The following is a 27,666-nucleotide window of genomic DNA, read 5'->3' as shown; positions in this document are numbered from 1 at the left end:
GAAGTACAGATTATAATCTGTAAAATAAAATGGTCACGAAAGCCACACATAAAAGCTACATGTGCTGGGATTAAAGGCGTGTGGTACTATACCTGGCTTCAATTTTTTATTTTATTTATTTGTTTCTCGATTTTTTCGAGGTAGGGTTTCGCTCTAGCCCAGGCTGACCTGGAATTCACTGTGTAGTCACAGGGTGGCCTCAAACTCCTACCTCTGCCTCCTGAGTGCTGGGATGAAAGGCATGTGCCACCATGCCCAGCTCATTAAATAAATTAAAAAATTTTTTTTTCCGTTTTTTGAAGTAGGCTTTCACTGTAGCTTAGACTGACCTGGAATTCATTTTGTAGGCTCAATGTGGCCTTGAACTCATGGTGATCCTCCTGCCTGTGCCTCCCAAGTGCTAGGATTAAAGGTGTGTGCCACCACATATTTTTATCTATTTATTTGAGACAGACAGACAGAGAGAGAGAGAGAGAGAGGGAGAGAGAGAGAGAGAGAGAGAATATGAATGTACATGCCAGGGCCTCTAGCTACTGCAAGCAAACTCCAGATGCATGTGTCACCATGTGCATCTGGCTTACGTGGGACCTAGGGAATCAAACCCCGTGGGGTTCTTAGGCTTCTCAGGCATGTGTCTTAATCACTAAGCAATCTCTCCAGCCCTTTTGGTTAATGAACTTGCCTGTGACACCTAAGGACCCATGTTCAACTCTCCAGATCCCATGTAAGCCAGACACACGATGACATGAGTGCACAGGTTGCACATACACACAGGATGGTATAAACATCTAGAGTTTGACTGCAGTGGCTGGAGGTCCCAGCATGCCAATTCCCTCTCTCATAAAAAAATAAAAATTATGATAAAATATTTATTTTATGTATAAATAGAGAGAAAGGAGGAAGAGAGAGAAGGGGGTCAAGAATGGGTACACCAGGACCTCTAGCTGCTGCAAACATACACCAGATGCACACACCACTTGGTACATCTGGTTTTACATGGGTACTAGGGAATCAGACTGGGTCCTTTGTCTTTGCAGGTACGTGCCCTAACCGCTGAGCTGTCTCTACAGCCCCTCTAATGTTATCTCCCAAAAGCCCCACTTTTTTTTTCTTTTTGGTTTTTCGAGGTAGGGTCTCACTCTAGCTCAGGCTGACCTGGAACTCACTATGTAGTCTCAGGGTGGCCTCGAACTCACGGCAGTCCTCCCACCTCTGCCTCTTGAGTGCTGGGATTAAAGGTGTGTGCCAACACGCACCCCCCGCCCCAATAGTTATTTTCTTAAGCCAGTATGCTTGGTACTTGAAGATTACCTCAAGAAAATACAGAAGGTGTAAAAATCAATAAAAGGCAAACAAAAAAATAAAAAATAAAAATCACACTTTATTCTAATTAAATAAAACTTACTTTTATTTTTCCTAATTTTTAAAATGGAACATTTTAAAATTTAGCCAGTCTTTACTTCCAGGTTACTTCTTCATTGGGCCTCAATTCCCTGTGAAATAAAAATAAAATAAAAATAAAAGAAGAAATAAGTAAAAACTGTAAATAAAACTTATGAGGGGACCAGATGAATTAAGTCTACAAAGCTGACCTGTTGAAAAGTTTCACAGTCATATTCATGTATTCATTCATTTATCCAACCATTCTGGACTCTAGTAATTTTTAAAAAGTATATTTATTTATTTATTTATTTATTTGAGAGAGAGAAAGAGGCAGGCAAAGAGATAGATTGAATGGGTGCGCCAGGGTTTCCAACCACTGCAAATGAACTCCAGATGCATGCGCCACCTTGTGCATCTGGCTTTCATGGGTCCTGGAGAGCCAAACTGGGATCCTTTGGCTTTGCAGGCAAGCGCCTTAACTGCTAAGCCATCTCTCCAGCTCCTGGTAATTTTTTTTTTTTAACTGTGCCTTAATTTCTTGAATAAAGAACTGTCACTTCTTAGTATAAATGGCAGTTATGCTTTTCTGAGTTCATGGAATGTTTTCTAGAACTCTTTCCAGCTCATTATTTCATGTTTCTTGTATAGACAACCATTGTTGGACTGCCCAGGCCATACTGTATATAATCCAATTGAATAACCCCCTCTGTAATATATCTTGAGTTCTGTTCCTCTAGAGAACCCTAGTACAAGCATGCACATGTGCATACACGACATGAAAGTGGAGGGGACTGTGTGGAGGAAGGGCAACAGTAAGGGTGGGAAAGGGACAGAGGACAGCGAAAGCTGAGGAACAGTGGGGTAAAATAATGCACATGCATGAAAATATAATGTAACCATTATTTCACACATTATACATTAATTAAAAGAAAAATGAGACTTTCAAGGGTCTGAAATAGCCTGTTCATAAACTAAGGATTGTTTACATTCTTGAGAGAATCATTAAATTTAAGCCATGGATTGAGCAACAAATAAACCTAAAGTATCATTTGGATTTAAACCCTCAGGGTGAAAAAGTTATCTTTTATGTTTACTTTAAGTATATATGATATTAAGAGTACTCACCAACCTGCTTGGTAATTGTTAATTTTATTATTATCATTATTTTCAAATTTGAGTCTTACTCTAGCCCAGGCTGACCTGGAACTCACTCTGTAGTTCCAGGCTGGCCTTGAACTAACAGTGATGCTCCTACCTCTGACTCCCAAGTGCCAGGATCAAAGCTGTGCACCACCATGGCCCAGCTAATTGTTAACTGAAAGAATGTGTGAACTAACCTTCTGAATAACATACTCTTGTTCCGGAAGGTAGTTAGCTTTTCATCACTCTTTTTGTCCAGATAACATCCAAAGACAAATCCAATAGGGACAAGTGTATGAACCCAGTAGTCACGCACAAGCTGAAGGAAACTCATGACTGCTGAAATAAAGAAATATGAGAAATATATTAACGTCCTTTGAAGTATCAATTACCAGGTCTACCTGGAAGCAGAATAGTGATTACTAGGGACCAGGAAGGATCAAAGGTGAAGAAGGGAGGATGGGTATGATCAATGCACAGTATGCATACAAAACCCACTAATATGTACAATTAATGTGTTAATAAATAACAGTCTCTTTCTGGAGACTGGGTCTCATGTAACCCAGGCTTGTATCGTGTCAAAGATGACCTTGTACTTTGGTTTCTCTACTTCCCAAGTTCTGGGAGTACATGCAAGTGCCACCAAGGTTCTCTGCATGTTAGGCTAGCATTCTACAAACTTAGCTATATCTCCATCCCCAAATTTCTTTTAGCCAGGTGTGGTGACTCACGCCTTTAATCCCAGCACTCAGGAGGCCAAGGTAGGAGGATTGCTGTGAGTTCGAAGCCACCCTGAGACTACATAGTGAATTCCAGGTTAGCATGGGCTAGAGCAAAACCCTACCTTGAAACCCACCCCCTCCAAAAAAATAATTTTTTTTTAAAACTGTATCTGAAACTGGAAGATAGGTGAGATGGACATTAAAAACATAAACCTCTTTAAGTTTGTGTGGTATCAGAATGTAGCACTGTGTCGGGAGCCATAGAGCCAAAGCCTCTCCATTTTGCCTGGGCCTGCTCATAAACTGACTCATTACTCAGAAAGCTGGTCCATCCAGCTTTCTGCTAGGTACTTCTGGAACTGGTCAGCAGACTACTTACAGAATCTTATCTTTTGCAAAAAGCCAGTTTATGGTCAGGATGTGAAACCTGGTGCAGTCAGGATGTTAAGCCAGTTGCGCAAGATTAGATGAACACCTAATTACATCCCCTCTAGGTTTCCTGACAAGTCCTTGCCCTGGCCACGTCCCCTTCCCCCTACAACTCCTTGCCCTGACCCCGTCCCCTTCCCCCTACAACTCTATATAAACCTACATGTAAGAATAAACTCTTGAGGCTGTGACAAATGTCTAGCATGGTCTCCTTCTTGTGTCTGTTTGCCTACTTTCATTCAGGTTGATTTTCACCTCGCTTCTTTGTTCGACTCCCCGCTGGCCGGGGCAGCACTGTAATTAAAATGTTCTAGATGAAGATTAGATAGATAATGGTTACTATAAAAATTAAACTGCTCGCCGGACGTGGTGGTGCATGCTTTTAATCCCAGCACTTGGGAGGCAGAGGTAGGAGGATCACCATGAGTTCGAGGCCACCCTGAGACTACATAGTGAATTCCAGATCAGCCTGGGCCAGAGTGAAACCCTACGTCGAAAAACAAAAAACAAACCAAAAAAAAAAAAAAAAAATTGCTCCATGGAGCTGGGGAAATGGCTCAGTGGTCAAAGCACTTGTTTGCAAAGCCTGCTCACTTGGATTCATTTCTTTTTTTTTTTTAAATTTTAATTGCCTTGAACCGGGGTCCTTAGGCTTCACAGGCAAGCGCTTAACCGCTAAGCCATCTCTCCAGCCCTGGATTCATTTCTTTAGCCACTCACCAAAAAAGAATGCTAGAAAAGTGCCAACTGCTTTAGGGAATGACTTCCCCACAGGTACCCACAAGAGCACCCATATATATAACAAGTAGTTTCTTCTTTATAAGGACCTATAAGAAAAACTGTCTTGGGCTGGAGAGATGGCTTAGCGGTTAAGCGCTTGCCTGTGAAGCCTAAGGACCCCAGTTCGAGGCTCGGTTCCCCAGGTCCCACGTTAGCCAGATGCACAAGGGGGCGCACACGTCTGGAGTTCGTTTGCAGAGGCTGGAAGCCCTGGCGCGCCCATTCTCTCTCTCTCCCTCTGTCTGTCTTTCTCTCTGTGTCTGTCACTCTCAAATAAATAAATAAAAATATTTAAAAAAAAAAAAAAAGAAAAAGAGAAAAACTGTCTTTACTTCAGAACCAGGAATAACTATGACCTTCCTCAAAAATAAAACTAGCTTTATCTTATGAACTTAAGAAGCCATGTATCTTTTTATTTATTTTTTTTGGGGGGGGGAGTACTCAGGACAAATGCTGGGGATAAACACAACTTTGTGAAAACACATGGTCTATCACTGAACTACATACCCAGCCCTTGGTCATGTATCTTTTATTATAGTGATTCAAAATTTTTGGCATGCCTGTAAATAAAGAGCTAAATCTTGGCCTGGAGAGATGGCTCAGTTGTTAAGGCATTTGCCTGCAAAACCGAAGGACCTGGGTTTGACTCCCCAATACCCAAGTAAAGCCAGATGCACAAGGTGGCACATGTGCCTAGAGTTCATTTGCAGTGGTTAAGAGACCCTGGCACACCCAATCTCTCATAAATAAATAAATAAATGAAGCTAAATCTTTTTTTTCCCTTCACATTATTCTTTTTTAATTTTTTCTCAATTTTTATTAACATTTTCCATGATTATAAAAAATATCCCATGGTAATACCCTCCCTCCCCCCACTTTCCCCTTTGAAACTCCATTCTCTATCATATCCCTTCCTCCTCTCAATCAGTCTTTCTCTTTTCCTCCTCTTATGATGGTCTTGTGTAGGTAGTGTCAGGCACTGTGAGGTCATGGATATGCAGGCCATTTTATGTCGAGAGGAGCATGTCATAAGGAGTCCTACCCTTTCTTTCCGCCACCTCTTCCGCATTAGACCCTGAACCTTGGAAGGTGCTTCACATTATTCTTTGAGATACAGTCTCTTATTAAAGTAGCCAGCAAACTTTAGGGAGTGTCTTCATGTTTGCACACACAGCATTCCCCAGAATCACAGCCTTCTCCCCAGCTGCTGATATCAGCCACTTTAAGATTTTAATTCATTGGCTTTAATATGTTCATAGTTGGCAAATGGGAGTAGTCCAATTGTCCCCCCTCCCCCTTTTTTTTTTTGTATTTCTAGGTAGGGCCTCACTCTGGTCCAGGCCGACCTGGAATTAACTATGTAGTCTCAGGGTGTCCTCAAACTCACGGTGATCCTTCTACCTCTGCCTCCCAAGTGCTGGGATTAAAGGCGTGCTCCACCATGCCTGGCTTTCCTTTGTTTTTATTTTTATTTTTTTTGACATACTGTAGATCACACCCAGGACCTCGACCCAAGGTAGGCAGTGCCTCCTGCCACTGACCTTCATCTTCAACCTGTAATTCTTTTTTCTGATATCTACTAACTGTTGGTCACCACATAGAGTTAAGTTACTGGAAGTAGCCTATATCCTTTGGCTGACGGACGAATAAACAAAATGAGCCAAAACCTTGCAGGTGATGTCCAATTGCTCCTGAGCTATTAAAACATCAGTTTTGGGCTGGAGAGTTGCCTTAATGGCCAAGATGCTTGCCTGCAAAGCCTAAGGACTCATGTTTTACTCTACAGATCCATGTAAGCCAGACACACAAGCGAAGCTAAATCTTTATAAATTTCTTGAGACAGAGTTTTGCTGTGTTTCCCAGGGCGTCTTCAAACTTCCGGTCCTCCTGTCTAAATCTGCCAAGTAAGTGAGGTTACATATGTGGTCCATCTGCAAAAGGTTAAGTCTTACAGTAACATCAGGTACTGATTTTACATAACCACTAAAACAATCCCCCCTCCCTTTTTAGGGTTGCACATTAACTCAGGCTGACTTGGAATTCACTATGTAGTTCCAGGTTGGCCTCAAACTTAACTGCCATTCTCCTTCCTCTGCCTTCCAAGTGCTGGTATTAAAGGTGTGCACTACTATGCCCAGCTCACTGACACAATTTTCATACCACCATACATGCATTAAATAACATAATGTCCTAATGCAGTAGGCATTATTTTCAGATGAGGTCTAAGTATAGTTATGGTAGATAACTTACCTCAATCACACATGGAGTGGGGAAGACAGGATTAGTATAGTACCCAGGCAAACTGTGATTGTGTGTCATAGTACAAAAGCAAGCATTTAATGTGTCAGGGACCAAAGCCTAGGGCTACAATGACTGCCCTGACAGGTGGTGGAGGAGGCGGGGGAAGGGGGAGGAAGGGTATGTGTGGACTCCTGAAATCCTTCCAGCAGCACAGACTCACCTGACTTCGTGCTCTGCCCCATGGTGATAAGATTCATTTTTTGTGCCCAAAGTTTGGTTAAACCAGGTGTGGTGGCGCATGCCCTTAATCCCAGCACTCGGGAGGCAGAGGCAGGAGGATTGCCATGATTTCGAGGCCACCCTAAGACTACATAGTGAATTCCAGCCTGAATTCTAGCCTGAGCTAGAGTGAGACCCTACCTCGAGAAAAAAAAAGGAAAAGCCAGGGTGTTCCTCTTTCCCTTCCTCAGTGATGGAGCCAGGACTGGGTGCTGGGCCTCTTGGCACAGTGGCTGCTCCCTGCTCTCATGGGACACTGGCCAAGCATGTGAACCTCAAGATCAGAGGCGTCACTTACTCAAGCAACCAAACGTTAAGCAAAGAGCAGATTGATTAATCATACTGTAATAATCAGCACAAAAAAGAAATGTTTAATGTGTTGAGAGTTAATGGTGGGGTATTCTAGTAGGGTGCAAGGCCACCACAACTCATGGGCTGTGGAAGGGACACCAGCACCCCTGAGCCTTCTCGTGGTGTGTCAGACTATGCCTGGGTGAGGTTTTGGGAAGAGTTCTGTGCTTGGAGACAAGCTGTAAAGGGATTGGAAATAGACTGCCTCTAGCTACCCAGCTGACCTTGAAAAAAAAAAAAAAAAAAAAAAAAAAAAAAAGCAAGCATTTAAAGTAACCTCACTTATTTTTTCCTTCGAGGTAGGGTTTCACAAGCCCAGGCTGACATGGAACTCACTCTGTAGTCCCAGGCTGGCCTCAAATTCAGAGAGCCTCCTGCCTCTGCTGGAATTTAAGGCGTGTGCCACCACATAAGGCTTTTTCTCCTCATTTTTTTTTCTTTAGCACTTTTTTCATCCCATATTCTAAGAAAACTGAATCTTGGGTGCACTCATGGTCACTCCGAATTCACTCTGGAAACACGTAGAGAACTAGACATTTTAAAAGATGTATATTCCCAAAAGTATGGATTGACTTATGAAAAAAACAGGACTGAATGCGTGGAGCAATAAACTCCTTGAGTCCCTCACGACATATAAGTTATGGAAACGAAAGCTAACTTTATTAAAGGGCAAACGGATAAGTGCATGTTTGTGGACTGGCTGGCTGGAGAAGGTCTGACACAGCAAGCTTAGTGAGGGAGGCCGACCGCGGCGCCCGGGCGAAGGCGAGATGCTCCCGGAGCTAAGGGCCCCTTCCGGGCTTCCTGGTAGGCGTCGGACCCCACGGCCTCCCGTGACCAGGGATCGGCCATCAGGTCGCCTCTAAAGACGCTTTCCTAGGATGACAGCCTCACAGGACACTTCCGAAAAGCTGCCGGGAGGGAACGGCGAAGGCCGAGGTCCCCGGGGACAGTCCTACTTACTTCCCTTCCCTTTCCCCTAGCGACCACCCCTCCGCGGGCACACATCGCTGCCAAGCCTTTCGTGGCCGCATGTCGGCGATCCGCGGCGCCCCGGGGGTCCCCACACCCACCTGCGGCACAGGTGCCAGCAACCACCAGACGGCCAAGGGCAGCGGCTGGGAGCCGGGCTGCGCGCGCCGGCGGAAGTCGCGTCCTCGGGATGTACCACTCGCCGCGCCGGCACGGAGGAGAGGGGAGGCGGCGGTCCACTACATCTCCTCTCTTCGTCTAACGTGTGACTATCTTCAGCAGTGAGCTACCCAACACCACCAGAGATTTCTAACTAAAACCTGAGCCCAAAGCGATAAGACTTGTGGGCGTCTGCCCCGTGTCCTTGTCACGGCTCCGCCCCTCTGCGCCCCCTGCAGATGGTATCGCCCGCGCCCTCCGCGCCTGCGCGGTTCTCCATCCGCGCTCAAGATGGCGGCCGCCGCGACGGGGCTCCCGCCGCTCGTTCGGAGCTACGGTTGCTGAGCGAGCGCCGAGCTTGGCTCGCTGTAGAGCCTGGATTCGACGAGGGGCTGGTGAGGGCAGTGGACAGCGCTGGGGGAAGCCCGACGAGGCAAGTTCTACAGGGGGAGAGCAGAGCGCCTCCGGGTGCGGGGGGAGGGGGCGAGCGGGCCGGCAGTTCCTGGCTGAAGCGCTCGGGCGAGGGAACGAGAAGAGGCTTCTCGTGGAGTCGAGTGGCCCTCGTACGGATCGCCCCCTCGCTCGCCCTCCTACCTTCTTGGCCGTCTTCTCTGAGCTTTCAGCCTCCTGGTGCTCGAGGGGGTCATCCGAGGAGACTGGGTTCCTTCCGGTGGCCGCCGAGCATCCCTCCGCGCGCGCAGGGGCTTTGCGGGGCGGCTTCGGCGCCCACGAGGCCCAGGCGTCCTTTTAACTCGGACCCTCCGACTCTCCCGGTGTCCGAATCGCCCTCGAGCGCTTCTGCATTCACTGCAGTCTTCCAAGTCCGCGCGCGCGCTCTCGCTCGCTCGCTCTCTTTTACCTGCTGCTCGGAAAACAAGAGGTCAGGCTAGCTTTAACCCTGGCAAGTCAGGCTTCCTTTGACCAGGGGAACCGGAATTAACATTTCTGCCCACCCACGCTTGAACGAAGCGATCCTCTTGCCTGAACGTCCTGGCGGAGACTTCTCCCACTCCCTGAGCTCCAGGACCCTTGACTTTGCCCTTGGATTCTTGCGAACCTTCCTTTGATTGTCACCACCGCAGGATTACCAACGACAGAGCAAGTATCTGGTATTTATTTCGTTGGAATATTGATGGTGCAAAATCACTACCCCGGAGTTGGTTGTAATATACTGAGGGTTCTCTACTTTCAACACCCATGAGCGCTGTGCTTGGTATTGGAGATGTAAATATTATTACTTGTTGTCTATACCTTCAACACCCATTCAGCAAATCGTCCTCGTTCCTCCCTTGTGCTAAGTAAAGACAACCCATTTTATCTGCAGACAATGAAAAAAACTTTATTAAGGAGTTCGCAGGCTTGAGAGATGGATCAGCGGTTAAAGGCACTTGCTTGGAAAGCCTAGTCCCGGTTCTGTACCCCAGTACTCACGGAAAACCAGGTGCATTAAGTGGTGTATGTAACTGTAGTTTGTGGTGGCAGGAGGCCCTGGCATGCCCATACTTACTCTCTGTCTTCTTGCAAATAAGAATATTTTTTTACAAAAAAAAATAACTCGCAAAAGTTCAGGGGACGGTCTCTACTGGATGCAGAACACGGATAAAACCTTGAGAAGTTTGGGACTAAGTTAGGAAGTGTGTGGGCAGCATGTACTGAAAGAGGGGTTGGTGAAAAGGTAGGTTGAGATTCATTTATGAGTGATCTTGATTTCCGAGGAAGGATATTAGATTTTATTCAGTAGTTAGCAGAAGTGCATATTCTTTCAGGGAGTAGGTGTGAGGATATTTGTTGCTTGGGATGGTCTCACTGACAAGTATGGAGGACCAACTTGAAATGGGAAAACTAGGTGAGGAAATTGTAATCATTCAGGTAAGGCGACAAACACCTCCGCTGAGGTAGGGCAGTAAAGGATGTCAGAAATGAAGTAAATGCCACATAAGATTCCAGCTGGTGACTGCCAATTTTCTGGTAATGGTGTGGCTACTTTTTAGTCTGGGAGACCTCATGATTGGTGATGCCATTAAAATCTAATCTGAGACATGTACATAAAAACTGATGGTGCCAACCTGCTCTTTGATGATTAAAAACTGGATGGTGCCAGCCTGCTCTTTGATGATACAAACAGCATGGTGCCAACCTGCTCTGTAGTGATGGGCAAAGGCAATGGTCCCCAGTCTAAATAAAGCATTGATTTTAGAGTCTAGATATTAGCCACATGAGGTATTGAGCACTTGAAATGTGGTAAGTTCAAATAGACATGTGCCGTAAAGTGTACACTGGATTCTGAAGACAGTCCAAAAAGCAAACCAAACATCTCATTAATTTTTTAATGGCTACATGGTGGAGATGACGTTTTAAATATACTGTTCTAAATAAGATATTAAAATTCCCCTCATTTTTCAGTGTGGTTATGAAAAATTTAAAGTTACATCTGTTGACAAAACTAGTCTAGTCGAATGGTGGAGAAATGAGTAAGGAGGCGGAATGTGAGCTGGGCTTTGATAGAATGGCAAGCAGGGTGGGCGGGGCAGCTTCCTGGCACTGTCATCTCCATGCAGTAATGAGGTTCAGTATACTTTTTTTAGGTTCCCCCCCTTGGGCAGTAAGAAGCCTTCAAAGATAATCTTGAGCACAGGTAATGTGTGTTCAGGGTGTTTTAAATTACTTTGGCAGTGGTGTTTATTTAAATTAAAATGAAGGAAGGAAAAGCTGGAGGCAGAGAAATGGAGAAACACAAATAGAAGGTAATGGGGCAGCCACTAAGGTATTAGCAGTGAGAACTGGAAAGGAAGTGTGCAAGGCACTCTGAGGGAAAAAGAAGCCAGAATTGATAGCAGGCTGTCTTACAAAATAAAGGGAAGAGACTTTTGAATATTTATTTATTTTGAGAGAGAGGGGAAAGAGGCAGATGGAAATAATGGGTGTGCCAGGGCCTCCAGCCACTTCACAGGAACTGCAGATGCATATGCCGCCTTCAGCATCTGCCTTACATGAATCCTGGGGAATTGAACCTGAGTCCTTAGGCTTTGCAGACAAGCACCTTAACCATTAAGCCATCTCTCCAGCCCTGGAAGAGACTTAAACTGTGGTCACTTAGATAACAGCCAGTGACCTGATAGGATAGGATTGTAAAATGCATGTGAGGCTAAAGAAACTTAGTCCCAAAATAGAACCAGCAGAGTTGAGAGAAGTAATTAGGAGTGCAAGTACTCTTGATTTTTGTCTCCTTACTTTCTGTTACCTGTTCAATTGTGCACACCAGCTAATTTTTCTAAAATACAATATTGCTATCTTCCTACTTGTTAATGAATTTTAAAATGATTCTTTGTCATCTGTAGAACCAGGTCCAAATTTTCCAAGGCCCTCCCTCCATCATCTGGTCCTGTTCTGCATAGTAGGACTTTTTTTTTTTTTTTTTTTGATTTTTCGAGGTAGGGTCTCACTCTGGTTCAGGCTGACCTGGAATTAACTCTGTCATCTCAGGGTGACCTCGAACTCACGGCGATCCTCCTACCTCTGCCTCCCGAGTGCTGGGATTAAAGGAGTGCGCCACCACGCCCGGCTGACTTTTTTTTTTCTTTTGTATGTATGCATGCCAGGCTGAAATGACTGAGTTTTTCACTGATACTTTTTAAATTTGTGTTTTGGGTCGTAGCTGATGATATTTCTGTTTTTTACTTTTGTTCTTTCTATCCAGGTTCTATAAATCTTACCTCTTTTGTGATTTTTTTTTTTAATAACACAAGCTTTTGAGAATTTTTAAAGTCTTATTTCCCAAACTGCATTTTTTTTTTTTTTCGAGGTAGTGTCTCATTCTGGCCCAGGCTGACCTGGAATTCACTATGTAGTCTCCTGGTGGCCTTGAACTCATGGTAATCCTCCTACCTCTGCTAAGTGTTGGGATTAAAGGCATACGCCACCACACCCAGCTACTAAACTGCGTTCTTAAATTGCTTATATAGCAGGCTTAGCTTGTGATTACTTATTTTTTATGTCTTATTACTTCAGGAAACTTTAGCTTCTGTTTCTTGGCTTTTCGAGGTAGGGTCTCACTCAGGTTCAGGCTGACCTGAAATTCATTGTGTAGTCTCAGGGTGGCCTCAAATCATAGCTATCCTCCTACATCTGCCTCCCAAGTGCTGGGATTAAAGATGTGTGCCACCATGCCCAGCTCAACTTTAACCCCTTAAATTTATGATTTTTTGTTTTGTCTGTTTTTTTGGGGTAGGGTCTCAGTCTAGCTCAGGCTGACTTGTAATTCACTATGTAGTTTCAGGGTAGCCTTGAACTCAATAGCAATCCTCCTGCCTCTGCCTCCTGAGTGCTGGGATGAAAGGCGTGTGCCACTACACCTGGCTAAATTTATGATTTGTAAAGGCCTTATAAATAGATTTTAAAAAGACCATCTAGACCCAGGCATGGTAATCTTAGCTGGTGAGAGGCTAGGCAGGAGGATAATGAAGTTGAGCCTAGCTTGGGCTACCGAGTACGTTCCAAGCCAGCTTGGGCTTCATAGGGAGACCTTGACTGAAAAACAAATAAGAAGGGCTGGGGAGGTGGCTTAGTGGTTTAAAGGAAACAAACAAGCAACCAAGTGGGCTAGGAAGACAGCTCAGTTATTAGAGGTGCTTGCTTACCAAGTCTGCCAGACTGGGTTCAATTTCCTAGCCAGATGAACATTTGTTTGTTAGCAGCACGAGACCCTGGCAAGCCTGCAGGTGTAAATGAGTAAAAATTTAGACAAAAATGTGTCTTCTGCTTGCTGCTCATGCTTAGTGGTAATCAAGTTTAAATACAACAATTATACACAGAAGTAAATCATTATACTACATTCATGAGGCTCTTTACTTTTTAGATTTGTAAAGAACTTTTCCTCTGAACTCCTTTCATCACCTATGGCCATACCACCCTGAACGTGCCCCATCCCGTCTGAATTTGTTTCATCATATATGCAACTGAGAAACCAGTAAGTATGAATGTGATATAGATAACAGTTTTATTATGAGGGCCTAGAAGATACTCTTCAACTGCTGAAAGCTGGGTCTTTTTGCAGAAAGGTTTACCATGGACTCATCCAGTTGAATGTGTAAGCACTTTGCATCTTGTCTTAACAATTAACTGAAAGCGACAGTCACTGGAGGGCTGAGGGCTGAGGAGGTGGTTCATTGCTGGAGCACTTGCCCTCAGTTGTGGGCTCCCGCTCTGGGGAAGGGTGGGGCCAACTTGAGCAGCAAGTTTCTCTTAAACCCTTGGTATAACTGGCTCAAGAAGAATTTTGGAAGGGAGTATTGCCTAGATCCTTTAAAAACTTGTATTTATAAGCATATTTTTCATTAACTTAGGGAATTGATGCCTCTATACTGCTCATCCTTCAAGTAGGAACAAACTCAGTTAATCTGTATCAATTTTTTACTTACTTATTAGAACACTCACTGCTAATTAATTAATGTACCAAATAGGTCAGTCTAGCCAGAGTGCACACCATTATCCCAGCACTTGGGTCGTGGAGGCAGGAGGGCAAGAGTTCAAGATTAGCTGGGCATGGTTGTGTACACCTTCAATCCTAGCACTCAGGAGGCAGAGGGAGGAGGATTGCTATTGAGTTCGAGGCCACCCTGAGACTACTTAGTGAATTCCAGGTCAGCCTGAGCTAGAGTAAGACCCTACCTCAGTTCCCCTGAGAGACTGCAGTGTGTATGAATGGTGAAAAGATAATGGAGATGCCAGTGAGGCCAAAAGGTATTTGCAGTGGAAGTTCATGAACAAGGTGAGAATTGAATGCTCAAAGGTGAAATTTTGGAAGTGGTACTGATGCAGGATTTGGGGGTTTTGGAGGGGTCTCCCAAATTTTGAGCCCTAAGTTTGGGTTCTTCTGACCTACCTTTAACGAAGAATTAGTAGACAGACTCCAGAAGGATAAAGTAGGCTGGGCATGGTGGCACACACCTTTAATCCCAGCACTCGGGAGGCAGAAGTAGGAGGATCGTCATGAATTTGAGGCCACCCTGAGACTACAGAGTGAATTTCAGGTCAGCCTGAACTAGAGTGAGACCTTACCTCGAGAAACCAAAAAAAAAAAAAAAAAAAGATAAATTAGGAATTACTACTTTATAATTGAGAAGTCACAAATTGGTTGTATTTTAAGGGAGATTGGGATCTAGGGAGGAAGGCTGGAGCAGAGTCCTAAACAGTGGGAAGTAGGAAACACGCACTTAGGCAGAAAACCTTGTACAGTTCATAATGTTCACGTATGAGAAATTGAGGCTTTCAAAGAAAGACTGGAGAGAGCCACAAGCGCGTGGAGGATAGAATTTAGGAACTTGTGTAGAGAAGCTAGAAGGACATCTGTATGTGCTTTCCCCATGGAAGAAAGTTAAAAGAGAAAGTGGTGTTGACTTAAGGGAGAATAGCAGAGAACAATATCAAAGCAGAGACCAAGAAATTCATAGGAGAAATGAGTTATGAAGAGAGTTATACTCGTGTGCATCCCAAGTTTAAGGAAATTATATAGGTAGCAGGCTCAGGGTTCCATTCTTGTATCAGGTTGAGGTGGCATATGGATTGGCATCTCCTGGTTCTCTCAAGTCTTCAATATCTAACTGAAACTGCTTAAACGAAACTAGCTTTCTCCTGTTCTCCTGCACTTCGGGCACTGGTAGTGATACGGTCAAGATGTAGCTGTGGGGCTGGAGAGATGGTTTAGCAGTTAAGCGTTTGCCTGTGAAGCCTATGAACCCCGGTTCGAGGCTCGATTCCCCAGGACCCACATTAGCCAAATGCACAAGGGGGTGCATGTGTCTGGAGTTCGTTAGCAGTGGCTGAAGCCCTGGCACGCCCATTCTCCCTCCCTCTCTCTCTGTCTGTCTCTTTCTCTTTCTGTCACACTCAAATAAATAAATAAAAATGAACAAAAAAATTTAAAAAAAGATGTAGCTGTAGTGGTGACTGAAGTGAAGTAGTTGTAAACTAAGTTATGGATCTGTGAGGTCAGTATAGACTTTACTGGAAGGAATCCTGATTTAGAGTCCTCCGTGAATCAGGTCAGGTTCATAGATGCCAGCACTGAGGAGGAAACACGGAAGACAGGTGGTGAAGTAGCTGAGTACCTTCAGCTTTGTTGGAAGTGAAGTATTTAAAAGAGGAATTAGAAAGAGAAGGCGTGGTTTGGAAGCTTCAGTGAGGAACAAGAAACAAATACCTTATACTTTTGATTTCTAAGGAATTCAGGAGGTTTAAAGATTTTTTTTGGAGGGGGCAGGGGGCCTCTTTAGAAGACTGAAGAAGAAAAGTTATCGATAGGGAATAGCGAGGATTCTGTGAAGACAAACAGGAGAAGAGAATTTTCAGGAAAGGTTGAAGTTACATGTGAGTGTAGTCACAGTGGCAGAGAGCAAGCAAGGGATTGGGAGGAAAAGAAGTAGGAGATTGAATCCAGCCTGGAAGGGTCCACATCAGTAATAATGGGTAACTAGGAGTCTTCAGCTTTGGTCTGTAACTCAGGTAAGTAATGGGAAATCAGGAACTTGCCTTAGCTTGTTGATGACCTTGGTTAGGTGGTAAAGAGAGCATGGGATAATTCTGAGTCCTCTCTCCTTTTTGTATAGTATCCATGAAAGGATAGTTTTATATTAAGGAGCTAAAATGAGAGCTGTTTCAGCATTTGAACGTTGTCAATGAATAGTTTCCTCACCTTCGTGTACTATAACACAGTTCACGATAGATGTTTTCATGTAACCTTTGTGAAATACATGTAGTGGGTATCCCAGTGTACATTCGTTCCATCAGTATGTTGAGGCCCTCTTGTGTGTCAGGTTTGTTTTAGGATTTGAAAACATAAAGAAACTGCCTCCTCTGGGCGTGATGGCACACGCCTTTAATCCCAGCACTTAGGAGGCAAAAGTAGGAGGATGGCTGTGAGTTCAAGACCACCCTGAAACAACAGTGAATTTCAGTTCACCCTGGGCTAGAGCGAGATCCTATTTCAAAAGACCAGAAAAAAAGATACTGCCTCTGTTTTTTACTGGTTGTATTGCAGCACATGTGTTTTTAACATTAAACTTCCTGAAAAGTATGTGAAATTCTTAGTGTACTTTTTGCATTTGTGTGTCCTGTTTGTTTTGAGGATTGTGGGAGAGAATGGAAGATCCGTAGTAGGCTGACCTGTTATTCATTATGTGGTCTGAGGGTGACCTAGAACTCACAGCAGTCCTGCCTCTGTCTCCCAAGTGTTGGGATTAAAGGCATGTGCTACCACACTCAGCTAGATACATAGATTTAATCTGATTATCCAGAAGAGTCTATAAATTTAAGGGCCTCTAGTCTAATAAGAGAAAAAAGTATGCAAACTCTTCATTGTAATGTGTCATAACAGAGCAGAGTGAGATCAAAAACAGATTGCCTTAAAGAGTGAATTCATTAATTCATAATCCTTCTGTGTTGATGAACTTAGATGTTGTGATCTCTGTTCCATATAATGTAGTGATCTCTGTTCTAGCTAATGTACACATTTCCTGTAATCCCCCACATCTTTGTTACATGTATATTAATGTTTTATAGGCTGGCATATGTGAAGAAAGGTTAATAAACTTGATTCAAGTTACATAGGAGTAGATTCTGATCTGAATCTGTGATTCTTGTGTCTGTTTCTTTTCTTTTTCCTTTTTTTCCAAGGTAGGGTCTCACTCTAGCTCAGGCTGACCTGGAATTCACAATGGAGTCTCAGGGTGACCTCGAACTCATGGTGATCCTCCTAACTCTGCCTCCCGAGTGCTGGGATTAAAGGCGTGTGCCACCACGCCTGGCTGTGTCTGTTTCTTATTGCTAAATTATGCTGGGTGGTACTGAAGGTCTCTGAATGAGAGGGTATACAGTTCTCCTTATATTTTTATTTATTTAATTATTTATTTTGATTTTTGAGGTAGGGTCTCACTCTATTCTAGTCCAGGCTGACCTGGAGTTCACTATGTAATCTCAGGATAGCCTTGAATTCACAGTGTTTCTCCTTACCTCTGCTTCCCAAGTGCTGAGATTAAAGGCATGCGCCACCATGCCTGGCTCCTTGTACTTTTAAATTTGACTATAATGGAAATGTTTGCCTTTATTAAGGATCTGAAATTTCTTTACAAGTTTGAAATAATTTTTCTTTTCTTTTTTTCTTTCTTTTTTTTTTTTAAGAAAGAGAGTGAGAAAGAGACAGAGAGAGGTCAGAAAAATATTGGCATGCCAGGGCCTCCACTACTGCAGTCGAACTCCAGACCCTTGTGCCACCTAGTGGGCATGTGCAACCTTGCGCTTGCCTCACCTTTGTGCTCATGTGGGATCTGGAGAATAGGCCCTTAGGCTTCACAGGCAAGTGCCTTAACCACTAAGCCATCTTTCCAGCCCTGAAATGATTTAAAAATACATGTTTATATATTTGCAAGGAGAGGGAAGAGAGAGAATGGGTGTACTGGACATGCCAGGGCCTCTAGCCACTGCAAACAGAGAACTTGACACATGTGTCACCTTATGTATCTGGCTTTTTGTGGGTAATGAGGAGTCAAACCTAAGTTGTTAGGCTTTGCAGGCAAGTGCCTTAACCACTCAGCCATCTCCTCACCCCAAGTTTGAAATAATTTTGACTTGTCTGTTGTGTAGACTATGTTTAATTATATTTTTATTTGAAAGAACCTTTTAGATTACTGTTCCTGGACCAGAAAGATGACATCTATTATCAAGTTAACTACCCTCTCTGGGGTCCAAGAAGAGTCTGCACTGTGTTACCTTCTGCAGGTTGATGAGTTTAGGTTTTTGTTGGACTGTGGCTGGGATGAGCACTTTTCTATGGACATCATTGATTCCTTGAGGAAGTAAGTTACGCTCCTTATTTCCTGGTTTTCATTGATCAGCTTTAAAAAAACTCCTCCTTCTCTATACTTTCATAGTATCATTTTGATATCATGCCCTGTTACTATCTTTGCACTACATATTTCATCTTAAAAGTTTTATTTATGCTAAAAAGCTAAATAGAGACCCAGTTTCTGACTTAGAGAGTTTTGATTGATTTAAGAGCTTTGTTCATTGCAGTTGTACAGAGTTTTGATTGTTATCTGGCTAATGATCACAGAAGTTGTCCCGTGTAATTTTCGGGATGAACATTACAATACGAGAAGAGGAAGCTTCCCTTGGGAGCTCTGCAGAGCAGGGCCTCATCTCGCTTTCTTCTTCACCTCCTGACACTTGCTGTGGTGACCTGGTTCTGAGAGTCACTTCCATCAGCACAAACATGTCCTAACCCATAGAACGCTTAGGTTTACAGCATAACTTCTCATTACTGATGGAAAGCAGACTTACATATTTTTAATAGCTTATTTATTTGAGACAGAGAGGGGGACAATGAGCAGCACTTCGAGGCCTTCTATAGCTACAGAGGAACTCCAGTTGTGTGTACCACTTTATGCAGCTGGCTTTATGTGGCACTAGGGAGTTGAACCTGGGCCACCAGGCTTTGCAAGAAAGCACCTTTGCCATGGAGCCCTCTCTCCAGCTCTTTTTTCTTTTTTAATAGCTAAGAATTTAGCTGGCATGGTAGCTAGCACCTGTAATCCCAGCACTTGTAGTTAGGAGAATCTCTTTGAGTTCAAGGCAAGCCTGGACTATGAAATGAGTTCTAGGTCAGGCCGGGCTAGAGACCCTGCCTAAAAAAAAAGCCAGGTAGATGACTTGCTTGCAAAGCCTACCAATCCAGGTTCAGTTCCACAGTACCCGTGTACCCACATAACGTGAAATGCACCAAGTGATACATGTGTCTGGAGTTCCCTTGCAATGGCAGTAGGTCCTGGTGTGCTCATATTCTGTTTTTCTGCTTACAAAAAATATTTTTAAAAAATAAAAAAGTAAAAGTTGTAAAATAATCTAAAATAAATAACTTAGAACTTGAAGCCAAAATAAGTTCCAAGGTATCTTCTTAACTTTCTTTAGTTATTGAGAACATATTTTTCCCTGATTAATTGGTATTTCATGATACTGATATTTTGCTATCAGTCATCAACCTAAGAAACCGAGGCAAATATCTGGGCACTTAAAATATTGCCCCCTTAACAATTTTTTTTTTTTTTTTTTTTGCTTTTCGAGGTAGGGTCTCACTCTAGATCAGGCTGACCTGGAATTCACTCTGTAGTCTCAGGGTGGCCTCGAACTCTCGGCGATCTTTCTACCTCTGCCTCCCGAGTGCTGGGATTATAGGCGTGTGCCACCAGGCCCGGCCCCCTTAACAATTTCTGATGTTCTAAACTCAAGTCCTAAACTTAATGGTATGTCCAGGATCAACTTAGTGTGGTGTCTGCATTTTTATTTTTAAGTTTATTTTACTTTTTTGAAGCAGTGTCTTACTGTAGCCCAGGCTGACATAGAACTCACTGCATAGCTTAAACTGACCTTGAACTCATAGAGCTCCTCCTACCTCAATATCAATTCTGGGATTAAAGGCATGTGCCACCTTGCTCAGCTTGCATTTTCTTCATTATCATCATCATCATCACCATTATTATTATTATTTTGGTTTTTCAAGGTAGGGTCTTGCTTTAGCCCATGGTGATCCTCCTACCTCTGCCTCCCAAGTGCTGAGATTAAAGATGTGTGCCAACATACCTGGCTTCTTTACTTTTTTTTTTTTAAAGGTTTATTTTTTTGAAGGGGAGAGTAGGGGAGAGAGAGAGAGTGAGAGCGCGCGCGCGCGAGTGAGCGAGCGCGTGTGTGCACACGCAGGGGGGATTGGGATCCTCTGGGCCTCCTAGTATTGCAAATGAATTCTAGGCACATGCACCACTTTGTGCATCTGGCTTTATGTGGCCATTGGAGAATTGAACCCCGGCCATTAGCAAGCATGATTAATAACTGAGCCATCTTTTCAGCCCTGCATTTTCCTTTTAAATATTTTTTTAAATTTATTCATGAGAGAGAGAGAGAGAATACGGATATGGGCATGCCAGGGTCTTTAGCTATTGCAGACAAACTCCAGATGCATGTGCCACCTTGTGCATTCTGCTTATGTGGTCCTAGGGAGTTGAACCTTGATCTTTTGGCTTTGCAGGCAAGCACCTTAACCACTAAACCATCTCTCCAGCCCCCCCCCTTCCTTTGTAAATGTATCCAGATGACATGTATTATGGTATAGCTCAAACCATAATTTTGTCAGTACTGTAGAGCAGGTTAGTAGTAACTATAGTTCATAAATACTCTCATTTTAGGTCTTCTCCCCCAGCATAGAATGTTGACCATTCTCCTTTACCTTTAAAAGGAATTGAGCAGGCGCTTGTCTTGGTTTTGTTCTCCCAGGCATGTTCACCAGATCGATGCGGTGCTCCTTTCTCATCCTGATCCTCTCCATCTTGGTGCTCTCCCATACGCTGTGGGGAAGCTGGGTCTGAACTGTGCCATCTATGCCACCATCCCTGTTTATAAGATGGGGCAGATGTTCATGTATGATCTTTACCAGGTAACTTAAACAGTTACGAAAAACATTTTATACTCCGTCAGTGATCATTTCTTTTTTTTTTTTTCCTTTGTTTTTTTGAGGTAGGTTTCACACTAGCTCAGGCTGACCTGAAATTCACTATGTAGTCTCAGGGTGGCCTCTGACTCATCATTCCTCCTACTTCTGCCTCCCCACTGCTGGGATTAAAGGGGTGCACCACCATGCCTGGCTAAAATTATTTTATACTCCATCAGAGGATCATTTCTAACTTTTGGTTTGTGTTATCCTTTTAGTCTCGACACAATACAGAAGATTTTACTCTCTTCACATTGGATGATGTGGATGCAGCCTTTGATAAAATACAACAGCTAAAATTCTCTCAGATTGTAAATTTGAAAGGTAAAAAAAAAAGTATAGTAAATTGTTGACTAGTGGAGTGGGGGTTTTGTTTTGCTGTTAGGCTTTTACATGCTAAGCATCTTACTCAGTGCCTCACACAGACTGGACAAGCAATTTACTGCTGAGGTACATCCTGATCTGGATTGGTGACATTTAGCCTTTTGAAAAATACTGAGGAGAATTTACAGTGAAAGTTAGAGGACCTACAATATGAGAATAAAAGTTAGTGTGTTCATACTTTGAATTTCCATTTCAATTTTAAAATATTCCAGAGTAAATTTAATAAAATGTTAGCATGCTTGGCCATTCTCATATTCAACTTCAAAAAAAAGACTCAATGTTTCACTGCATTGGGTGCCTGTATCCTCCTTGAAGCTTACAGTTAAGGTAGAGACAAAATAGCTCAGATGTCTAAGTGCAGTAATTCAAATAAATGAAATACCAGGGTAGCCAAGGAAAAAATGACTGACTTGTAGAACTGGGCATTAGAAAGCTTACTATTTAATTAGGATGGTGTGTATTACGTCTGTAGAAGAAAAGATATTAGAGATTTTCCATATATATATATACATATATATATTTTCCCCCCCTCTAAGATAGGGTCTCGCTGTAGCCCAGGTTGACTTGAACTCACAGCAATCCTCCTACCTCTGCCTCCCAAGTTCAGGGATGAAAGGCATGTACCCTCTTGTGTATCTGGCTAACGTGGGTCCTGGGGAATTGAACCTGAGTCCTTTGGCTTTGTAGGCAAGCCCCTTAACTGCTAAGCCATCCCTCCAGCCCTGCATCTGGTTTTAATGAGTACTGGGGAATTAAACCTGGATCCTTAGTCTTTGCAGGCAAGTGCCTTACTTGCTAAGTCATCTCTCCAGCCCTAAATTTAAATTTTTATTTAAAAATTATGTGTATGGGGGTGAGCATGCAGGCATGTGTAGAAACCAGAGCTTGGCATCAAGTGTTTCACTCAATGGCTTTTCACCTCATTTATTTAAAAAATATTTTAATTTATTTACAAGCAAAGGGAGGAAGGGAGAGAGAGAGAGAGAGAGGGAGAGAGAAAGGAAAGGAAGGGAGGGAGGGCATGCTAGGGCCTCTTGCCTGTATAATCACTGCATGAGTCATTTTGTGACAGCTCAAATTCCAGGCTGTCAGGCTTTGCAAGCAACCACTGAGCCATCTCTTGTCATTTTGTGACAGCTCAAATTCCACGCTGTCAGACTTTACAGGCAACCACTGAGCCATCTCTCTAGCCTGTTCACCTTATTTTTGTTTTGTTTTTTAAGGTAGGGTCTCACTCTAGCCCAGGCTGACCTGGAACTCACTATTTAGTCCCAGGTTGGCCTCAAACTTACAGTGATCCTCCTACTTCTACCTTCCTAGTGCTGGAATTAAAGTCTCGTGCCACCATGCCTACCTCTGTCTTTCTTTTTGTAACATGGCCTTTCACCAGACCTGGAGTTCATTGATGGTCTAGAGCTAGCCTACAAGCTCCAGGGGAGTACCTTCTCCCTGCTGCTGCAGGGCTGGTGTTACAGGCACGCCCCGCACACCTGGCTTCTACTGGGGGTCAAACTTATATCCTCATGCTTGTGTGGCAGACACTTTACCCACCAAGCCATTCGTCTCTCCTCTGAGTAAATTCTTTACCACAGTGAAATTTGAATTGGTCCTCTCTCAGTTTAGAGGTTAAGAAAGAAGGGCCTGCTTGATAATTGTTCATATAACAAAAAGATTAGAATTTGGGGCTGGAGAGGTAGCACAGTGGTGGAATACTTGCTTGATGTGCACGAGGCCCAGGCTAGATCCCAAGCACCATAAAAACAAAACTTATTCTGGCTTTGACATCCAGTCTCTAGCTGTCTGTAAGCACAAATCATCTCTGCAAGAATCCATAATAAAATGAGGAGTGTCTCCTTTAAAGGAATGGGGGAGATAGGGTCATGACTGGGAGACTTGCTTTTCACTGGAACATTTGTACTTCTGAGTTTTGTGTCATTGAATATGTTACTTACAACTTAGAAATGCAACCCTAGGGTTGTGAAAGAAATTTGAATATTGTCATTCTCTTGTTGACACAGGTAAAGGACATGGCTTGTCAATCACACCTTTGCCTGCTGGTCATATGATAGGTGGGACAATATGGAAAATCGTCAAAGATGGAGAAGAAGAAATTGTTTATGCTGTTGACTTCAACCACAAGAGGGAGATGTAGGTATATCAAGAGAAAAGTGAAAGAAGATGCCGTTGGTATTATTTCATTCTGTGGAGGAAAAATGAGAAGCCTCTTTTTTTAATTTAAATTTTATTTTATGAGATGAGAGAGAAAATGGGTGTGCCATGGCCTCTATTCATTGTAGATGAACTCCAGGTGCATGCACCACCATGTGTATCTAGCTTATGTGGGTTCTGGAGAATGAAACCTGGGTCTTTAGGCTTCATAGGCAAGAGCCTTAACTGATAAGCCATCTCTCCAACCCTAACTTTATTTTTTTTGGTTTTTCGAGGTAGTGTCTCACTGTACCCCAGGCTGACCTGGAATTCACTATGTAGTCTCAGGGTGGTCTTGAACTCATGGTGATCCTCCTACTTCTGCCTCCTGAGTACTGGGATTAAAGGCATGTGGCACCACACTTGGCTTTTTTTCTTTTTTTTTTTTTTTTTTTTTTTTGGTTTTTCGAGGTAGGGTCTCACTCTGGTCCAGGCTGACCTGGAATTAACTCTGTAGTCTCAGGGTGGCCTTGAACTCATGGCGATCCTCCTACCTCTGCCTCCCGAGTGCTGGGATTAAAGGCGTGCGCCACCACGCCCGGCTGGCTTTTTTTCTTTTTTAAGCCAACAATCCAGAGCAGTTTTAGAACATCAAGTAATTGATAAGTTGGTTATTGTTTGGTTATAAGTTACAGGATATAAAAGATTTTTAAAATTTATATGTAAATATACATTATACTTTAAGACATGTTTCCCTTGGGATGTTCAAAGGAAGTATATTTCTTTTTCTTTTTTTTTGAGGGAGGGTCTACCTATAGCCCAGGCTGATCTGGAGTTCACTATGTAGTCTCAGGGTGACCTTGAACTCATGGCAGTCCTTCTACCTCTGCCTCCTGAGTGCTGGGATTAAAAGTATGCGCCACCACGCCTGGCTGGAAGTGTATTTCTGTACATTAAATTATATTTTATATGCTCTTTACTTTATTAATTTATTTTTGTTAATTTATTTAATTTAGGGTCTCACTTTAGCCCAGGCTGACCTGGAATTCACTGTGAAGTCTCAGGCTGTTCTCCAACCCACAGTGATCCTCCTACCTCAGCCTCCCAAATGCTGGGATTAAAGGCACCCAGCTGCTCCTGACTTCTTGACAGAACTTTGTGGGTTTTTGTTGTTTTCAGGAAGCACAGGCTTTAATTAGAATATATCATAATGGTATTTAATGTTAGCCTCCCTTTAAAAGGTACTATAATAGTTTTAATTTTATATCTTTCAACTGGCATTTTCAAAATTACTATAATTTTTTTTGTTTGTTTTGAGGTAGGGTTTCTCTCTAGGTCAGGCTGACCTGGAATTCACGGTGTAGTCCTAGGGTGATCTTGAACTCACAGTGATCCTCCTACATCTGTTTCCCGAGTGTTGGGATTAAATGCTTATGCCACCATGCCTGGCAAGTCATTGAAATTTTTAATGGCAAAATCTGACCTCAGTGGGGCTGGAGAGATGGATTAGCAGTTAAGGCACTTGCCTGTGAAGCCTGAGGACCCTGGTTCGATTTTCCAGTACCCACATAAGTCAGATGCACAAGGTGATGCATGTGTCTGGAGTTCATTTACAGTGCCTAGAGGCCCTGATGTGCTCATTCTCTTCCACCCCCTCTTTGTCTCTCTTTTCTCTCGTGCACGCAAATAAATAAGATATTTTTAAAAACTAACCAAGGCTGGGCATGGTGGCACACACTTTAATCCCAGCACTTGGGAGGCAGAGGTAGGAGGATCACCGAGAGTTCAAGGCCACCCTGAGACTACATAGTGAATTTCAGGTCAGCCTGAGCTAGAGCAAGACCCTACCTCAAAAACAACAACAAGAACAAAACAAAACAACAACAAAAAAAACCCTGACTTAAATGAATAAAAGAAAATGATACTATAAATATGGCACAGATGAGAGTAGAAAGCTTTTTACTTTTGTCAGCTGGCCACTGTGGCGTACACCTTTAAGCTAAGTACTCAAGAGGTAGAGGCAGGAGACTTGACTTTGAGGCCAGCCAAGGCTATATAATATAGCAAGTCCTTTTCTCCAAAACAAAAGGTTACAGTTTGTAAGCCAGGCATGCTGGCACATGCTTTTAATCTCGGCACTTGAGAGACTAGAGCAGGAAGATCACCATGTGCTCAAGGCCAGACTGGGCTACAGAGTGAGTTCCAGGTCAGCCTGGACTAGAGTGAGACCCTGCCTCAAGGAGTGGGTGTGTGGGGGGGGGGGGGTGGGGAGAAACCAGTTTCTATAATTACTAGAAATTGGATTTATAAAAAGTTCTATTATTTTCGTGGGGAAAATCCTGGGTATAGAAATAAGTAAATAGCAATATATGTAAGATATCTAAGTTTAAAAAAAATGTTTTATTTATTTATTAGAGAGAGACAGAATGAGAGTATGGGCACACCAGGGTCTTCAGCCACTGCAAACGAACTCCAGATGCATATGCCATCTTGTGCATCTGGCTTATGTGGATCCTGGGGAATTGAACTGAGGTCCTTTGGCTTTGCACAAGCGCCTTAACCACTATTTCATCTCTCAAGCCCATGGATATCTAAAATTTAAAGTGTATATGTAGATACACAGATAAATTCATACCCTAAAAGAGATATTCCCAAAATACTGTATTGCTTATCTTAAAATAGTGGTCCTCTGGAAAAGTGGATTTTTGTTTGTTTGTTTGTTTGTTTAAGGTAAGGTCTTGTTCTAGTCCCAGGCTGAACTGGGATTCAATATGTAGTCTCAAGGTGGCCTGTCCTTCTACCTCAGCCACCTAAGTGGTAGGACTAAAGGTATGTACCATCATGCCTGGCCTTTTTTTTTTTTTTTTTTTTTTTTTTGGTTTTCTCGAGGTAGGTTCTAGCTCTAGCCCAGGCTGACCTGGAATTCACTGTGTAGTCTCAAGGTGGCCTCAAATTCATGGCGATCCTCCTACCTCTGCCTCCCAAGTGCTGGGATTAAAGGTGCACCACCACACCCAGCTTTTTTTTTTTTTTTTTCAAATTTAATTTATTTTTATTTATTTATTTTTTAAATTGAGAAGCATGTATGCTTTTATAGTTAGTGAGTGAAAGGAAGTATTATAAAAGTGGTTGATTAATTTTTAAATGAAAAGCTATCTTTTACTTGAAATGACATAGATGTCTTCAAATTTTGTTTCAGCCACTTAAATGGATGTTCCCTGGAAATGCTAAGCAGACCCTCCCTACTTATCACAGATTCATTTAATGCTACCTATGTGCAGCCCAGACGGAAGCAGAGAGATGAGCAGCTTCTGAGTACGTATATCTGACGGCCTCTCGAAGTTGCTTTGGAAGCACATCGGAGTTGGGATTACTGCTTACTCTCTTTACCTAGCTCATGAGAGATTGGCTGACTCCACTATTTTTTGAATAAATGTTTTCTGTCCATATTTGTATTTTGTCTAAGGAAGATGTTGTTCAGATGCAAATTGGCTTTTCCTACCACTCAGCACATAGCTAGCTCTCCCATGTGTTCACTGGTTTGTATCTCTGTATAAATACTACATTGATCAGAAACTGCTGTCCAGTGAAAGAGGAAGAAAAATGGGGGTGTGCATTGAATGCCATATAGGCATGGGTGCTGAGTGCTTTACTCTAAGCAAGTCATCATGTTTCTGGGGCATCTATCTCAAAGCTATCACTGCCTGATGTTGCTTTGACTCAGACTGCTTCACTTCACAGTATTTTTTTTTTTTTTAGAGGTAGAGTCTCACTCTAGCCCAGGCTGATCTGGAATTAACTGTATTCTCAGGGTGGCCTTGAACTCATAGCGATTCATCTACCTCTGCCTCCCGAGTGCTGGGATTAAAGGCATGCGCCACCACACCTGGCTTGGCTTGTTTTGTTTTTTATTAAACCATATGGGATTGCAGTAGGGGAAACTGGATTTCACTTTCAAACATGCTAGCAACCACTGTCATCTACCTGTTTAAAGCATGCAACTTGTGGAGCTGGAGTCATGGCTCAGCAGTTAGGGTGCTTGCCTGCTAAGCTTAATGACCTGGGTTCCACTCCCAGTACCCACATAAAACCAGATACACAAAGTGGTATGGCACATGCATCTGGAGTTTGCAGTGGATAAAGGGCTTG

The 27,666-nt window shown here is 43.1% G+C and overlaps 2 protein-coding genes across 5 annotated transcripts in view; one reads left to right on the top strand and one right to left on the bottom strand.

Moving 5' to 3' along the window:
* Positions 1–1,384: 1,384 nt before the first annotated feature.
* Positions 1,385–8,477, bottom strand: Ndufb1 (NADH:ubiquinone oxidoreductase subunit B1). Its single transcript, XM_045155236.1, has 3 exons — positions 8,399–8,477; positions 2,721–2,859; positions 1,385–1,493 (listed from the first exon to the last, which is right to left on the bottom strand). The coding sequence occupies exons 2-3, from the start codon at positions 2,855–2,857 to the stop codon at positions 1,457–1,459; spliced, it is 174 nt and encodes a 57-aa protein (XP_045011171.1). The 5' UTR covers positions 2,858–2,859; positions 8,399–8,477; the 3' UTR covers positions 1,385–1,456.
* Positions 8,478–8,954: 477 nt separating this feature from the next.
* Cpsf2 (cleavage and polyadenylation specific factor 2) overlaps positions 8,955–27,666 on the top strand; it is a 39,807-nt gene continuing 21,095 nt past the window's right edge. The window contains exons 1-7 of one of the 4 annotated variants that reach the window (XM_045154582.1): positions 8,955–9,558; positions 13,312–13,422; positions 18,123–18,304; positions 20,772–20,931; positions 21,204–21,309; positions 23,388–23,517; positions 26,717–26,832. In XM_045154582.1, the coding sequence (XP_045010517.1) occupies positions 18,156–18,304; positions 20,772–20,931; positions 21,204–21,309; positions 23,388–23,517; positions 26,717–26,832 (661 nt within the window). In that variant the 5' untranslated portion in view covers positions 8,955–9,558; positions 13,312–13,422; positions 18,123–18,155. Of the gene's footprint in view, positions 9,566–9,661; positions 9,681–9,753; positions 9,898–13,311; positions 13,423–18,122; positions 18,305–20,771; positions 20,932–21,203; positions 21,310–23,387; positions 23,518–26,716; positions 26,833–27,666 lie in introns of those variants that run through there. The other 3 variants (XM_004649329.2, XM_045154583.1, XM_045154580.1) reach the window with 3 other exon arrangements.

This window comes from Jaculus jaculus, chromosome 7 (genome assembly GCF_020740685.1).
Source record: "Jaculus jaculus isolate mJacJac1 chromosome 7, mJacJac1.mat.Y.cur, whole genome shotgun sequence".
Classification (NCBI taxonomy): domain Eukaryota; kingdom Metazoa; phylum Chordata; class Mammalia; order Rodentia; family Dipodidae; genus Jaculus; species Jaculus jaculus.
Note: the sequence above shows the minus strand (reverse complement) of the source record. Positions and strands in the feature narration are given on the sequence as shown.